This window comes from Rhinolophus ferrumequinum, chromosome 28, assembly GCF_004115265.2.
Source record: "Rhinolophus ferrumequinum isolate MPI-CBG mRhiFer1 chromosome 28, mRhiFer1_v1.p, whole genome shotgun sequence".
Classification (NCBI taxonomy): domain Eukaryota; kingdom Metazoa; phylum Chordata; class Mammalia; order Chiroptera; family Rhinolophidae; genus Rhinolophus; species Rhinolophus ferrumequinum.
This window is the reverse complement of record NC_046311.1, coordinates 404,222-421,423: the sequence shown is the minus strand read 5'-3', so window position 1 is coordinate 421,423 and position 17,202 is coordinate 404,222. Positions and strand designations below refer to the sequence as shown.

The window sequence follows — 17,202 nt, the reverse complement described above, 5'->3', positions numbered from 1 at the left end:
GGTTCCGAAAGCTGTGCAAGTTTCCAAACGCTTGTCCTACTCTACTAAGACGCATTGTAACGGGGTGCTTTTCAGTGGTTTTAATCAAATCTTTAGGTTTCTACGAGGTGTGGGAAGTGGGGCGGGGAGGTATTTGGGCGAGCCCCGCCAAGGGCGGTGACGGAGAGACAAGGGCCTGAGAATCGGGGTCACTCAGGCCCTGACAGGTGTCTCCGGCGCACATCGAGGGGCGGTGTCTCGGGGCCGCAGGGGCGCGTTCTACTCAGAAGCCCGCTGGAGGGCCCGCGGCGGCTGCCATCGCTCCACCCCCGCCCCCGCCCCCGCCCCCGCGCCGCGCGGCCGCGGTTTGAAGGACAGCGCCTGAGGCGCGCGCGGGTGCGCGGGGCCCAGGGCGCAGGCGCCACGGCGCAGGCGCGGGCCCGGGCTAGTCGCCGGCGCGAGGCCGCCGGGGCGGACGCTGAGGGGACCCTGGCGCGCGACGGTGGCCGGCGCCGCAGCAGAGCCAAGCGGTAGGTACGTGTCCGGGGCCGGGGGCCGGGTGGGGCGAGCGGGTCTGAACGCTGACCTCCATCCGCGGGCCGCGGACCTGCGTGGAGCCACGCGCGGCCGCGGCTGCGGGAACTCCGCCGCTGAGGAACCCGCTCGCGGCTTCATGGCGGGCGGGCGGGCGGCTGCTCTGTCCGGGGTGTCGCGGTCGGGGGGCCTCCGTCGCGGGCCGTCCCCGTCAGCCGGGCGCCCGCCGGCGGGTCGGGGGCCGCTCAGCCCCGGACGCCGCGCGCCGCCTCTGACGCCGCCACCTGTGGGGAGCCGGAGCTCGGGGACCCGTGACGTCCCCGGCCGCGTTCGGCCCGACACCGGGGCCGCCGCAGGCCCCGCGGGGCGCTGCGGTCTCGGTGTGGTGGCTTTTGTTCGTGTCACGGAGGAGCCTGTGACGGGCCGCGCGTGTCGCACGCCGAAACGCCGCGGTGCGTTTGCACACCCCACACTCGTCGCGAAAGACTGGATCTCCAGGTGTTACCGGCTCGTGAGCTTCCCACCTGCTGCACGCAGGTGTGCGCCCCGAGGCTCCCCGCGCGCCCCCAGCGCGGGCGTGAGGGAAACACCCTGACAAGGCTTCGCGGCCCGTGGGCGTGGGCAGGACCGTCACGGCTGCGGCAGGTGCCCGCGTCAGGACAGGCGCGCGTGCCTCACGTCTGCGCGCGGCTTCGCGCCGTCCTCCGCCACGGAGGCGACAGCCAGGGCGGCAGGAGGAGGCGGTTGGGCGCGTCTGATGGCTGCGGTGCTGGGGGTCCCGGGACCAGCCTTTAACCCCGCGGCCGCCGCGCCACCCGCGTGTTGGTCCGCTTCTGCGTGCGCACACGCGCGGATTCCACACCAACCTTTGTGGTGTCCTCTTAAGAGAAACTTGTTTCACGTGGGTCCGTGAGGAATTTTTTGAGGTGGCACTGAGCCTCCAGAAAATTGGGTCCAAGACGTGCTTGCGTTGACTTCTCCCAAGCAAGCAGTTCGGTTCAAAACGCAGTTTCTTTCCGATTTCAGTCTATGGCACGTATCCGCACCCGGTGGGACGAATCACTCGCGGTGTTCGTGATCGCCTCTCCTCCGCTCTCCTTGCTGCGCCCCACAGCCTCCCGTCTCACTGCCAGTCACAGCCCCGACGTGGTCTGTCACGGGAATCCATGCCACCCTGAGACCCTCAGCCAGTCTCTGTACCACTGTAGCAGTTACTCATGGGGAAGTCGGGGACTGTGTGCTCGACCCTGGATGTACATGTAATCCGTTTTTGCAAGTGCATTATTATAACGCGGGTATTGGATTTTGCTACACAGCCCTTGCGGTTCTCGTAGACTTAGAAACTGTTGTCGTTGCATCAATGGAAAATTCACCCAAGGGGGCTACAAACTTTTATTCTCAGTTCACATCTTCGAGATGATAGGGAGGAAGGTACAGGAACACGTAATGGATTCCTTGAAAATAGTGTTTCCTGGAAGTTACAGCTTTTAATTCTAAATTGATGAATAATAGTAGGTAGGAAATGTAAGACTCCCTTGTAGATTCTATAAGCTGGTTTCCTCCTTGGGCAATATGACCAGTTTTAAAACACTACGATATTGTTTTCATTATGCTGTTCTGTTGGCAGTGAAGCAATTTGTACAGCTGTTTTGCCTCATGGAAAACATTGGTTTTGGAAGAACCCCTTCCCAGTGATTATGGAAATGCTGAGGTGGAGTTTTTCTGCCCTGGGAAGGAAGCAGAAAGCAGGGGGAGGTGGTGTTTGATTTCTGGGGAGGAAACGGGGTTCCTATGGGGAGCGTCACTATCTTCAGTCAGAAATCTCATAATTAAAAAGCATCCAAAAGTGGGGGTTCCTATGGGGAGCGTCACTATCTTCAGTCAGAAATCTCATAATTAAAAAGCATCCAAAAGTGGACTAGTCCACTCTCTTCTATTCAAGCAGGATTTTATTTAATGCAGAGGTGAGCACCCTTTTTGGTGCAATGGTCAATTTGAGGGACGTAAAAATGTTTCTGGACTACATACTGTTTTCCCTTGAAACATGTTTAAACTGGGAAAAGCTATAGGGAAACTATGGATGCTTAAGCATTATCTTTTTATTCCCCTCACCAAGTGTCTTGTTGGAGGTAGGGGGAGAAAACAAAACTTTTCCCAGCTACATAACTAGTGTGCATTGCAGGGCCTGATTGTAATGAACATTTTAATGCATTGTTGAGTAGGACACTGGCAACTGCCATAATTGTCTTTCTGTGACTGATCTTGTAAGCTACTTAGTGGTGACATGTGTTTTTTTCTCCAGGTGTTTCTTAATTTGGTATTCTTTAAAATGAGTTTCTTTTTCATTGTCAATAATCTTGAATCACAAAAGAAGTTAAAGCCAGCTTAAGTGAAATACTTGATTTTCAATTGTACTAGAAACTGCTCAGTAGTTACCAGGGGCTGATAACTAGAATTCCCGCAGCTCATTGAAACAGAATTTTCATCAGTATTCTGTTCTTTGCAGCCCAGGTATTTGGGAGTTTAGGCTGTAACAGGGCAGCTGCTCTCTGAGTTTCAGGCTCAAGTCTTAACACATACTTTCAACTGCTTTCTCTTGGCTCAAAACAAGTCCAGAGAGGGTTATTTCATCCCTGATTCCCTCAGTCTCCCAGCCTAGTTCCAGAACTGCCAGTATGTGCAGCCAACGCAGCATATAAGGTCAGGCAACCTTCCCCTTGATGGTTTCCCTTGAAAGGGTTAGAGCTTTGTATTTTACCTGAATTTGATAGTGTTTTTAAAAAACAATTTCTGTGACACTTGCTAATTTTCCTTTAACCATGACTACTAAAATGTGTTCATTTTGTCCTTCGAAACAAAAGAACAGGGAGAAACATTGTAATCCCTCGAATAAAGAAAATGTTGCATTGTTTTGGGCATAGTCTCCAAAGAAAAGCTTGGAAATTTCTCTCCCTCTTCTCCCTGTCCTTTCACTGTCAGTTTCTACCTGGGACTCTATCTGCTATCACTGCCTGTTTGATGTCCTACAAGGAACCCTTGCCCTCACTTCTCTACTGAAACAGAACTCTTAAAGGTCACCCATGGTTGCCTCAACCTGAATCTGTGGCCGTTTCTCACATTTCGCTCCTGATGGCTCAGCAACGTTTGACTCTATTGACTTCTACTCCTTGAAATGCTCCCTGTCACAGCTCCTTCCTCTGTTGGCGTCCTTCCTGTTCTATCGAGAGGTGGCTGCGAGTGTGAGCTCTGCCCAGGGTTTGAATTCTGGCTCTAGCACTTGCTAATTGTGGGACTTTGAGGGCACCTCTGTGCCTTCAGTTTCCTCATCGGTAAAATGGGAAGAAGAGTAGTTGTCATAGGGCTGACAGGAAGAGGATTAAATGAATGTGCCTAATCAAAAAGTTTTCTTTATTTGAGGGGTTACAATGTTTCTGAGGGATTACAATGTTTCTCCCTGTTCTTTTGTTTCGACACATTATAGTCACCTTCCATCACTGTAACTTCCCCTTTAGACACCTTTGGAGGTAAAAGCCCTAACTTGAGCTCCCAGTTAGTTTACTTACTGCTCTGAGCCTTCCCAGAGGGTGCCCCGGTCTCAGGCCCCTTGCCCCACTTCCTGCCCGGCCTCTCCTTCCTGGCCAGAGGGGACAGTGCTGAGGGCGGCGGCTGCCAGGACACACTGCACAGTGTAATAAGAGGCTCGCCTGGCCACCAGCTGCAACTTAAACTTCTAAAATTGAAGTTGTATGAGGAGCAAAGGAGGGGCTGCCCGATTAAAGAAAAGTCTGCAATCAGTTATCGATTGTATCGTAAATAAGGAGCTGTAAACCAGTAAAGTGGGGACAGAAACTCAGACCAGCTCACCCCTAACGGTGTCCATTCTGAATGCAACGGCGCACTCGGGCTGCCATGACCATCCTTGGAGTGTCTCGGCCGCCATTGTAGTTAGGTGCCCCGAATACCAGAAGGGTATTAAAGCAAAAATAATATTTCCGGAGAAATCTTAGTTGGTTACCATTGGAGGAAATTATATTTGAGCTGAGGAGGGTCAGCTGTCCCCACCAGAGGCGGCTTTTGACCACAGAGCTGCTCTAAGATGGCGCGTCGGGCGCTTCCGGATGAAGTCAGATGCTGGGCACTCTGCTTTGGTAAAGGGCCACCGTTGCCGACCTTGGGAGAGACCTGCTTTGGCCAGAGAGCACATTTGACTTGTTTAACTGCCTTTGAAAAGGCAAAGTGTGCACAGAAGACCCTGAGGTGCTCACTAGCCAATAGTCTCGAAATAAGCCTTGAACCATTTCTGGGTCAGTGAGGCAAGTCCACACACAGCTGTGAGCACCTTCAACCTTCCAGACTTGCTCGTGGGAGGCAGGGGCTCCAGAGATCATGTTCTGTGCTATGGACTGAATTATGCCCCCCACCCCCCGAATACATATATTGATGTCCTAACCCGTAATGTGACCGTATTAGGCGATGAGGGATTGCGGAGGTAAGACAGGTTACGTGAGGTCGTAAGCACAGGGCCCTAATCTGTTGGACTGTGGCCTTATAAGAAGAGAGAGAAAGGTTTCTTTTTCCCTCTGTCATCCCTGTGAGCACATGGTGAGAAGGCAGCTGCCTGCCAGCCCGGGAGAGAGCTCTCCCCAGAAGCTGACCAAACTGGCACTCTGGTCGGAAGCTTCCCGGCCTTCAGCACTGAGAGAGCTTTCTGTTAAAGCCACCCAGTCTGTGGTGTTGTGTTACGGCCGCCCGAGGTTGGAGCTGGATGTGAGACTGGGGACTTGATTGAAACCAGATGAGTTTTTTTAAAACACCTTAAAATTAGTCTCAATTGCTGAAATGAGGTGGTTCTTGGAAGTGTGAGTAACCAGAAAATTATGGAGTCAGTTTGAAGACAAAGATTAGAGAGAAATAATGCTATTCCTGCTTGTAACCACATTCAGGCTGTTATTTCTCTCCTTTTCTGAAGATAACCTTCCAACCTTTGAAAATCAGCCGATTCCTCGAGTGCAGCCTGTCGAATGCAGGACTGGGCTTGCTGGTTTAGGGAGCCCAGAATCGTTGTTCTGCTGAGCCAGGCGGTGCCTTACCTCGCGGGACAGAATGACTCACATGGAGCGCTGGCTTCACAGGTGGCGCTTCGTTTATATTCCTTGGAAGAGTCAAGCGTACATGAGTGGCGTGTGGCAGGAGGAAACCTTGGCGCATCGGGACCCCTTAATTACGCACTGTAGGCAGCTCTGGGGGTGGTCTGTGTCAAACGACGTGGCGGTGTCCAGTGACACATTGGAGAGGTGCAGAGTTTTAGCAGTGGCTTGTTTGACTGCAGCACGATCGGCTGGTGTCACACGGGTGGCACCCACATTTTCAACGGAGTCTGCGTTCGACCCGAGTGCTTCTGTGGGGGGGTGGTAAAGGCCTCTCGTCCGCTTCATGTGCATCTGACTTCATGGGCATTGGTCACACTCCGTGGGAAGTCTGGGGCCCGCAGCCAGCGCCACACGGGGTTTATTTCCAGATTTTATAGATAGTTTTGTTTTCATTTCTCTTTACCATTGTAGTCGGGCTAACATTTCTCATTTGGGATGTCCCAGTTACTGCTGCTGTGGAATAGAGTGTCCCACAATGCAGTGCCTTAAACAACCATTCTGTCTTGCTCAGACTGGCTGGCCTGAACTTCCGGTGCTGGAGACGGATGGTTGCAGTGCAGGGAAGGCTGCCGGGCTTGTCCGTGGCGGGGATGGAGTCCATCTTTGCTTTCTGGTGGAGCCCTGACGCCTTGCTCAGACTCCGGACAACGTACAGTCTCTGATCAGCTCCCGGTGTGCTGACTGGCTCTGGCGGTGAACTTGGGCGTTGTAAATACTGGAGAAGAAGCTTTCTGTCTTTCTCACACACGTATTAGTGAGTACATTTGCGGCCTAAATTTTACATCTTGTGAGCTTGATTAGTGTGATTTAGCTAATCATGCTAAGGTTGACTCAACCTTGAGAGTGACAAAACTAAAGGCCACAAGCTGACACTTAGTAGATTTGCCTGGCTGGAGCCACACGGTGCAACTTTTTGATAGACAGCCTTTGTCTCCCAGGTGCTGTCAAGTGTTATGACTGAGCCCTTCATGTGGCATCAGGGGACATCACGCTTCTCCTCAATTCAAAATCTGGGAAATGTGTTTATTTAGCAGATTTGTTTTCTTGGCACCTGTATGTGGGGGTGAACTCAGGGGCTGGAGAGCTCCTAACTTGCCCTGTAGGGAGAAGGACCTCAGCTCCTGTGCAAGTTCCCTGGGGCTGCTGTAGCGAAGTACCACACACTGGGGGGGGGGCTTAAAACAACAGAAATTTAGACTCCCCCAGTGCTGGGGGCCAGAGGTGTAAGACCAAGGTGTCAGCAGGGCCGCGCTCCCACCAGAGGCTCTGGGGGAGGTTCCTTCCTGCTGCTTCTGGTGGCCCCAGGTGTTCCTGGGCTTGTGACAGGCGTTACTCCCATTTCCACCTCTGTCCTCTCACGGCTTCTCTTCTGCCTCTTGGGGGGACACTGTCATTGGGTTCAGGGCCCACCCCAATCCAGGATGACCTTGTCTTTACTGATTACAAAGGCCTATGTCTAAATAAAGTCATGTTCTGAGACTCTGAGTGAGTGTGGGGGACACCATTCAACCTACACACCCTGAAGCTGGAAAAGGTGTTTGGGCTGCAGAGTCTTGGATTCTGCTGAATAGATGAGTCCACTCCAGCACACACCAGGCAGGCCCTGATTTGCAGGAGCTGCATGAGGCATACGGAAGCTGGGTTCTAAGCAGAGGCTCCCTCTGTGCTGGCAGCAGTGATGCACATGCTCAGTGATGCCCTCTGTAAAGATCCCCGAAGGCACCATTCCAACCTGGGAACAACTACCCGCCCCTTGGGTCTCCTGCCTCCTCTAATTGAGGTCACTCTGCAGTATGGCTCTCCGCAGACGGGACTGGTTCCCACAGCCCTGCTGCTCTCTGCTGGTGTGGCCACCTGTCCCCTGGCCCAGGGCCTTCACAGCTTTGCAGCTTCCCATGGACACTGGAGATTGTTCCAAAGGCTCCTTTTCTCCTGTTGGGATGGGCTTCCGTTCCATGAGCTGCTCCACCGATAATCACTCTAGTTACCATCCAACTTACTGCCACCTTGGCATTTGTGCAGAAGGGCACCAGAAGGCAGGCCTCCACACTGTGTCCACAGCTGGGACAGTACACTCAGGCCACGCCACTGACTGGACAGGCCTCCGAGCTCCCCTTCCGTTAGGTCGGCCTGCGATGCACACCGACGCTGGTTTCTCTCTGATCCTTCCTGTCTCAGGCAGAGGATAAGGTGCTCTGTGCTCGGTGTCACGCTCCAGGTTCCCAAGCCGCCTTCTTAGTCCTCGCCCACTCCAGCCAGAGCTCGGGGGACACATGATGTAAGTTACCCCCCCACACTGGCAAAAACTGCCTGTAGCCTCTCGTTCTGTGCTTGGGTAACTGAAGGGGACGTTCTGGCCGTACTGGAGCAAACCATCTGAAACAGTGACAGGGAAACGGACGAGCAGGCTCCAGGGTGCCTGGCTCCTGGCAGAGGACGCAGATGGACGGGGTCTTCGCCCAGGTCTGCACTGCCCTCTGTGTCGGTGTCCCTCCTCTTCTGCGTCTTACAGGGGACCCTGTCATTGGGTTCAGCCACTCGCAGACAGTGTAGACCCGGCAGGGTTCTTAACCTCCCTGAACCCAAGTTCTGTAAATTATAAAATATCTATAAGTTAGGCCTAAAACTGTATATGTTGACAAATTATTGTGACAGTGTAGTGAAAACTTCAGCACCAGGCCGGGTACACAGTCACCACTCCGTCAATTTGCCCGCTGTGGCTGTGGGCAAAGTCCATGGCACAGGGATAGCAAGTGGCTGTCTGGTGGCTCTGTGTGCAGTCAGGAAAGTGGCCCCAACCACGTGACTGTAAGAGTGCCTCTCCCAATTTTCCTGCCCTTCTCTCTTACCTCAAAGTAAGAATCTTCCTTCCTAAAACTGATCGTCTTTGTGTTCTTGATTCTGTCTTTTCCACTCTGCCCTGAGCTCCGTGGGGTCACGGACTGTGACAGTTTTCACTCGTTGTTCTGTGCACAGTTGACATCGGGTCTGGTGGGAGCCATCAGTAGACTCTGGGAGAAGGAAGGGAGTGAGAGAGTGTCTTGCAGGGCCGGCCAGGTAGAGAGAAGGCCATGTGTCTAGTGCTTGTTGGAGCAGAGTATGTAATGGAGTTGTACCCTGGGTGTTGAGGGAGACAGAATCCAGCAACTAGCTCAGAGGGGTGTGAAGTCATCCGCAAACACCTGCAAAAAGATGAGTAGGCATTTGCTATGCAAATGAGGAAGGAAGTGGGATTCTGGCCGAGGGAGGGCTTCTGCAAAGGGGCGTGGCTGGAGAGCGGGGCATCTGGGGAAGGGGTGGGGCTTGGGATGCGGGTCATGGAGGCCTTCGCGCGTTTCCCGGGTGTCTGAGCATGTCTGGCAGGAGCCAGAAATGACTTCTAAGTAGGAAACAGTATGACAGATCTGCATTTTAAAAGACTTCTTTGGCAACTGGAACTCTCACACATGGCTAGTGGAATTCTAAAATAGCATAGCCACTTTGCAAACCGGTTTGGCAGAATCTTATAAAGTTAAACATACACCTGCCCTACAGGCTAGCAATTCCACTGCTAGATATTTACCTAAAATTGAAAATGTATGTCCGAGAAAGACTTCCACAAAAATGTGCACAACTTTTTCATAAAAGCCCAAACTGGGAGCAGTTGGATTTTCCATCAACAGGTGAATGGAAAATGAACCGTGGTTCTTACACCGTCAGTGCCCGGAGCCGCGTGAATGCAAACGCCTGTGTGAATCTCCCGGGCAGTATGTCGAGCTTCTGAATACAGACACAAGGCATTAACGCCGGGGTGGGGTGGGGGGTCCGTTTACAGACAGTGTAAGAGCAGCGACGGGAGTCAGGAGGGCCCCTGTGTGCAGGGCCATGACTGCAGAGCCCTGGAAATGTCGCGTATCTTGACCCGGGTGCTGGTTCTGTTCACGCCCATCCAGCTGCACACTTATGGCTGTTTCACTGTGTGTGAGTCACACATCTAGTTTTTAAGTTCTGGAGGAAAAAGACCTCTTGGTAGGTAGGATGGAGAGAGCTGGGGCCGCGGGGTGCTCGACTTGGGGCGAGTGTGAGGATGCAGCCCGGGAACTTCAGGGCCAGGAGTTAAGCAGTGCAAGTGGGGTTGGAAGAAGAGGAGGCGTGGATTTCTGGGTTGTTGAGGTGATGGAATTGACAAGAACGAGAGGTGAACAGGATGTTTGCTGTAGCATTTTTCACAATGGCCAAAAAGAGAATCTGAAAATTTCCACAGGGAAATTGCTGACTAAGTTACGGAGCGTCCACACAGTAGAATGCTACGCAGCCTTAGTGAAGTAAAGAAAGAATTCGGGTTTCACTGCTTGACTCGGGATTCTGCAAGGTGTTGCAGAGGGGGAAGCGAAAAGCAGGTAAGGGTGAATGATGAATATTTTTGAGTAAAACAAACAACAGAATGTTGATTTGTAAGCTCTGATACAAGCACAGAGAAAAGCGAGGGGAAATGTCCACGGGTTGAACGCATGTCCTGCGTGATGGCAGCGGGAGGCAGGTGCTGTGGTGGGAGCAACAGGAGCCATTGAGAACATGGCTATGAGAAGCCATTTCTGTGAACTTGCGCGTATATGCATGAGTTAAGAAATTAGAAAAATGTGAGTTTTTATCTACTGACCGGAAAAGATGTCCGTTATATATTGCTAAGTGATGATAGCAAATTACAGAGTTGGTTTTATTTTGTTAAACACAAAGCCACATGAGTATGTGAGTGCACGTTTGCATAACTGTGAGCAAGGATTTCCACAGCTGGTGTTACCGCGGGCCCTCAGGTGAGCGGCGGGTCAAAGGGAGGACGGAGAGAAATTCACCTTTTTACACATATGCATCTTTGTGGCGTCGTGTGTGCTGCAGTGGACATTGGGCTAAAACGTAGCAGTGATCTGTTGCCACAATAATCGTCTAACAAACCACCCCCAAAACTTGGTGGGATGGTACAAAAAAAGCTTTTCTTAACAGATGGCTGGATGAAGTGGGGACGGTGTGCCTGCCAGTGAGCAGTCATTAGTTACGTAGTATTTATACGGAAGTTTGCGGCTTTCAAAGCATTCGCTTGTAATGTTGCGTCATTCTCACCCCGTGGAATTGTAATTTCTGTCCATGTGTCTGTTGTCCATCCCTAGCCCACGAGTCTCTTTTGAGTGCTGTGACCACGTCTTGTTTATCTTGATAACCTCAATGTGTAACGTGGTTCTTAGGACACAGAAGGTGCTAATAAATGACAACAGAATAGATTTTTATTTATTCTGTGCGACACCTTTATGAATATTTAGCTTGTGAGTCTGTGAGCATAACTGGGTGGTTCTTGCGGTCGTGACTGAGCTCAGGAGCTCAGGGGTGGGGTGAGGGCGCAGCTGGTTGGTTGGCCTTGGCTGAGGTGAGGGGCCTGCATGTTGCCCAGGGGATGTGCAAAAGAGAGGGCAGGCCCAGGAAGACAGGATTGTGTTAGGCAAGGCCAAGCAGAGCACCAGGCGAGCTGTGCATGCTTTTCCTGTTTGCTGACATATTAGATGGGCTTCTAGAGAAACAGAGCCAATGGCACGTGTGTGTGTGTGTGTGTGTGTGTGTGTGTGTGTGTTTCAAGAAAGAGGCTTATATATGGAATTGGCTCACACTGCAATGGCAGCTCAGAAGTCCAGACCCAGGAGAGCACATGGTGTGAACACAAGTCTGACGGAGAACTGCTGTCCCAGCTGAAAGGCAGTGAGGCAGAACGAGAGAATTCTGTCTTCCTCATCCTTTTGTGCCATTTAGGCCTTCCACAGCTCGGATGAGGGCCCCCCCACGTTGGCGCCTTGGGGTGGGTGACCTAGTCCGCTGACTCAGATGTTAATCTCATCCAAAACACCCTCACAGGCACACCCAGAATAATGTTTAACCAAATAATCCTTTTATTTTATGTGTCAAGTTAGCACCTAAAATTAGCCATCTCAGTTTACAATCCACTCCGACAAAGCCAGTCCCATGGCCAAGCCTAGCACCAGGTGAGCAGGTGATGAAAAATTAGGTGCAGTCGTAGTCCCTTCAGGCTGCTGTGACAGAGCGCCACAGACTGGGTAGGCGCTCTTCCACAGCACACTTATTTTTCGCAGTCCTGGAGGCTTCTTATACAGGCACTGATCGCACCACCCCCATGAAGCCCTCCGCCCTGATACCCTCAGATTGGGGGTTATGTTTTCTCTGCTGCTTTTACCAGCGTTGTGAGGCAGCAGGTCTGCACTTCAGACGTTCACTTGCAGAGTGCCAGACCACATCTGCCTCCTGCTAGGCTTGTGCTCTGCGGGTTGTTTTGTTTGGAAAATATTTTTAAATAACAGCATGTTAAGGAATCTTGCCTTCTGAAATTTGCTGCTTGTTACAGTCGAAACCTCTGACTAAAGCAGCTACTCACTGTCCATCAGACATGCTTTTCCTCTCACCTGCCTCCCTCTTCCCTGTACTGGAGAAGCCAGCTGCTTCTTCCTCACCCCCACACCTCCTCTCTAGGGCACTGCTACCCCTTTCCCAGGGAGACCGCTCCCCCAGCTCGGCCCCTGGAAACAACCGTAAATAAAACCTCATTGATCAACTTTGGAAGATACCAATTTGTTATTTGGAAAACCAGTAAATAAAGGGGGGAAAGTTAAGCATTTATCCTTCCTTTTCTATATGAACTTTACCTTAGGGAATCAAATAGTTGCTGAGGGGGAGTGTGTCTCCCTCGATCCTGATAAATGAAGGACGAAATCATAATATGACCCTTTAGCAAACTCTAATGAATTGATGGATCTCAGATGATCAAGGCTGTTAATATCACAAAAAGAGGAAAAAGGTCATTGTCTGTCTCCTAACGGAACTCACGGCAATGCCTGTCGTCTTCACAAAAAAACTCTGAACCTGAGTCTACAGACTAAAATTTGTAGGGAATATAGAGGACAGAGGAACATGTTAAATGACACTAAAGGGATGCAATCACCATAATCCAGAGTTTGGGAAACTTTTCTTGGACAAATGACCCAATTTTTCCAATAAATTGCATGGAGAAAATGCAGTAGAGGGGTAAACCTACAGATTAAATGAGATTTAAGAGTCATGCTAAGTAGTCGTAATGTGTGCAAGTGGTTTGGCTCCTGATTCAGGAAACCTTTAAAAACTTACAGGACAAATGGGGAAATGTGAACAAAGCCTTGTCAATTAATAACATTAAGAAAATATTGTTGACTTAGGGGTGATGGTAGTTTTGTGGTTATGTCTTTTAAAAGGAATCTTGATCCTTAGAGCTACATATTGAAACATTTATAGATGGATGAAACGACATCTAGGATTTTTGGAAATAACCACGAGGGGTGGGAAAAGGACAGGAATGTAGAGAAAACAAACTGTCCATGAGCTGCTAACTGTTGAGGTTAGGTGATGGGTACCTACAATTCTATACATTTGAAATTTCCAAAAAGTAAAATTAAAAAGGAATTTTTTATCATTTTTATTTCTGGTTTTTGCTTATGTTTTATATTGGCAATACTATATTACTGTAGAAGTTCGTGCTCATTATTTATAAATACAGATTTGTCATTTTTCATTTATCTTCACTACTAAGCGTACACACAAATTTTGGAGTTTTGTGTGTTTCAGTCTTGTTTGCCCAGCCAGCGTGGACAGCAAGGAGCTTCCTGTTACATCCCCAGAGAGCTGGTTTCGCGTGTAGTGTGTAAAGTGCTCACGTGGGAATACAACATGGTGAAACACCATTTTGGAAGGACTGTTGCTCACGTGGTCTTCCATTTGTGGGGACCTCAATCCTGGCTTCATTGTCAGTTGAGATTGGGCCATCACATGTCCTGTCTGACTACTAGGAAGTCTGTTAGCTTGAGACATTATAAAGAGAACAAAAATGATTGAGAATGATCAAATCTGTGTTGTGGAATGAACGACTTTATCAAGTCTATGTATAATTAACACACAATCCCAAACACTACAAATAAGAGTTCTGGTTTTGAGGGCTAGACCCGCCTTACTAAGGTAGACTAAGGTAAAGTGAACCTTAGGTTTGGTTACGAACTGTCCATCCAGATTCTCCCAGCTGCTGTCCCCCGTCCTTCCTCCTGTGCTCTTTTTGCCCCACAAACATCCAGTGTGGGAACAGTGATCATCTGTATTAAAGCCCTTCTGATATAAGAGAGCTGTCCATCTCTTATTTCCAGCTGCTCTAAGTTCAGACTTGCCCAAGATTTCTTCAAGTTTCTTTACCGTGAGCTCTCACTTTTCTTATTTACACAGAACTTAAAGGAGTTTTCTCACTTTGCAAGTTTACTATCGTCCCCTGATCGTCCTCACCCTCAGAGCACCTGTTCCTTTTGCAGGACGGACGATTGTTCCCTTTGTCTCTTGAGTTCAACTGCCTTTGAGAAAAGAGCTTCAGGAGGGAGCCAGGTTTTGTCCTGTTGATATTGTAGGAAAAGCAACTTGCAGTGGAAGTAACTTACAAAAGGGGGGCCCTTTGAGTAACCTACCTAGTAACTTGTGCAGAATCACCCAGAACCCGGGTGTGTCTCATCATCTGTGTATTTCCTGTTGGATTGTTGCTGTCTCCCTGGAGACTTCCAGATGGAACCAGAGCACTGGTTTATAGAAAAGTATATTCTATGTATCTAGTCCAGGTTTTAAGGGGAAATCTTACACTCAGCCACCCAAATGCTTTGGAATGTGCTCAGAGTCAACAGACTGTGCAATTTAAATTCATAAAATTATAAAAACAGCACTACTTTCCAGGCACTATTCTAAGTGTTTATGTGAATTTTCTCGTTTTGTTCCATTATTCCCATTTTATAGTGGAGAAACTGAGGACAGAGGGGCTAAGTAACTTACCAAGGTGACGGGCTAGTGAGTTAGAGCTGGGGTCTCTGAGAGACCATTCAGAAGAGGGGAGGGAAGCCTGGACGGGTGGAGAGGTACGACTCCCAGATGGAAATGGGAAAAAGAAATTTGTGGGAAAATACTTGAGATTTTGGAGACAAACCTTATTATTGAGATTCCTAAAACTGATGTATAAAAATATCTTAGTTTTGTTAGGCACATTTGGTGGAAAGAGCTGTGGATTAGTAATCAGCCTGGGGTCCAATCTGGCTTTTCTATGTGTGACACAGAAAAGTCACTTTGTCATGCCGAGCCTGTTTCTTCATCTGTCAAAAGAGAAATTGTGCCTGTTGTGAGATGAGAGGGGAACCAGGGGGTCATCGTAGAATCCGTTCAGCATCGCTGTGAAGGAAATGTAAGGACTTCCTGTTTCTAGGTCAGCTTAGGAAGGCTTCGGTTTGGCGTCTGCGTGTAATAAATTCTTATTCACTTCTCTGTTTTCAGGGTACCACACATGTATGCCTTGTAGACTTCATGCCTGGAAATGTTGGCGATCAGCTTCAAGACAGTTGAGCCCCGCTAGACAGCACGAAAACCTATGGCTCTGTCTGCGTCTTTCACCATGAGCGGCCCCCAGTAAGTAGCATTGGGATGTGCTCCCCGTGGGTGCTGAGTGGGGACTAGAGTCAGAAGCGCCAGTGCAGGAGGCCAGGGGGCACCGGTGCCCTCGTCCTCGAGCCCACATTCAAAGCAGAACACCTGCTTGTTCTGAGTTGCCTCACTCACGTCACCTTGTTTGTTCGTTCAAAGAAGCAGAGGAATTCTGCCTGCTGTGCAAACTGTTGTGTCCATGCCCCAGTGGGCAAGGACCACTGCACACACTTGCTTTAGCAGGAGGCCCCGGAAAACGGGAGGCATTTCAGAAGTAAACCTCCAGGCAACATAGGAAGTGCTTAAGGTAAACCGACAGAAGGGGGAGTGCAGGCGGTTAGAAATCCTGACAAGGTTTCTAGCAGCGGCTTTATGAGCCAGAGGCAGACAGCGGTCACTTGTTTTGTGGCTGCATCACTGGCAAAAATACCAAAAACCACCAAGACGAGAACAGCACCCCTTGTTACAGCACTGGCCACGGCCTAGGGGTTAGGGGCCTGGCTGCTGTCCCGCGGAGCGTGCACCTGCCCTCTGTTGCCACGGCAGTGCTGCTGACAGCAGCCAGCCACGCAGCCACGCGGCCCGCTGGGTCAGGCTTACACGTGGGCTCGCTGCCTGTCAGCTGATCTGGGTGAGACCGGCCTCTGCTCAGTCTGTCGCTCCCCTTCCCCAGGGCTGGGCTGGTCACCTGCTAATGATGACATCACAGGGGCAAGAGCAGGTGCCTTTTAATGCCTCTGCTTGTGTCACCCCTGCTAACATCCCATTGGCCAAAACAAGTGACGTGACCGAACACAGACTCGGGTTGGGAAATGCACGCTTCCTTTCCATGGCAGGATCAGCAGGAGCCTGTGGCAAAGCAGGGGTGAAGAATGGAGACATTAACACATGTTGTCCACCCTCCTGTTCCTCATTTCCAAGACCAGGGTGCAGCCTCAGTACTCAGATTCTGAGCTGTGGGACCTGACTCCCCCCAAAGGAGGCCTGTCTTCTGAGATGCCCACGTGACCTGAAACGGTGCTGGGCCACTCTGAGCACCGGCAGGAGGTGGCAGAGGGCAGGCCAGTGAGGAGGCAGAGGTGGCCTGTTCCATGCCGTTCCAGGATGGCCAACTCCTGTCCGTCTCAGAACTCAGCCAGCCGTCCAGGAACATTAATGTTCGGTCCACACTCCACGGTTTCCTTGAGTTTCCAGAAGAAAGAACAAATGCAACCCAGTGCCTACTTTGGAGAAACATCTGGAGGAGCTGGGTTCCCCCATGAATACCCCTGCTTTTATTCCAGTTGTTGAGAAACACAGAAGCCTCACATGCTGTGACGACTCGCTGGACATCCTGAGTCATTTTGTAAATGTTCCGCAGTGATGAGTGCTGTTATCTGTGCTTGACATGCAGCAAAAAGCAAAGCGAATTGGGGCACGGAAATTACTCGGTGAACTTGGGTAGTTTAGGCAGCCAACCTGCGGCATCCCCATAAAAATCCCACTCCTCCCTCAATTACCTGGAAGATTCAGGCAAAAGAGAAGCAGGCAGATGTAGCTCCGAACTTCTGACTAACTGCCACTGAGGACTGCTGGTTACATTTCAGTGGTGCCTGGAAAGAAGTGTGCAAGTTAGAGCCCCCACTCAAGTGTGGGGACTTGTCACTCCAGGGCTCCTCCCACCTGGTCCGTAGTTCTCTCGTCCATATCGGACCATGAGTGAGAGGGAACAGAGCATCTCTGTCGCCTCCTCATGTTTCCGCTGGAGAGACTGAGGCTGAGAGGAGCCCCACCGGAGTGGGCGTTAGAGTTGGCACCAGGGCCCCAAACACTTTCAGGCTGCCCCCTCAGTGTTGATACTGGCCTGTCAGTTCCCTCAGAGATTTCATTCTGACCCCTCTGCACTCAAACCAGTTTTCTTTCTCATCTTCATTATTTGGCTGGCGGGACAAGATGCAGCCCCTCTGAAGCTACCGGGCGCAATAGGGTCAAGGGTGTGTTGGAGAGACCGAAGATGGCACCCCAAGAAGTTGAGCCAAGTGACCCCCACAGGGCT

General features: G+C 50.6%; 1 protein-coding gene across 1 annotated transcript in view; it reads left to right on the top strand.

Annotated features, from left to right (window-relative positions):
- The first annotated feature begins 386 nt into the window (after window positions 1-386).
- Window positions 387-17,202, top strand: part of TMEM266 (transmembrane protein 266) — a 60,908-nt gene continuing 44,092 nt past the window's right edge. The window contains 3 exon segments of the mRNA XM_033099956.1: window positions 387-513; window positions 6,175-6,417; window positions 15,021-15,152. Coding sequence (XP_032955847.1) covers window positions 15,115-15,152 — 38 coding nt within the window. The 5' untranslated portion in view covers window positions 387-513; window positions 6,175-6,417; window positions 15,021-15,114.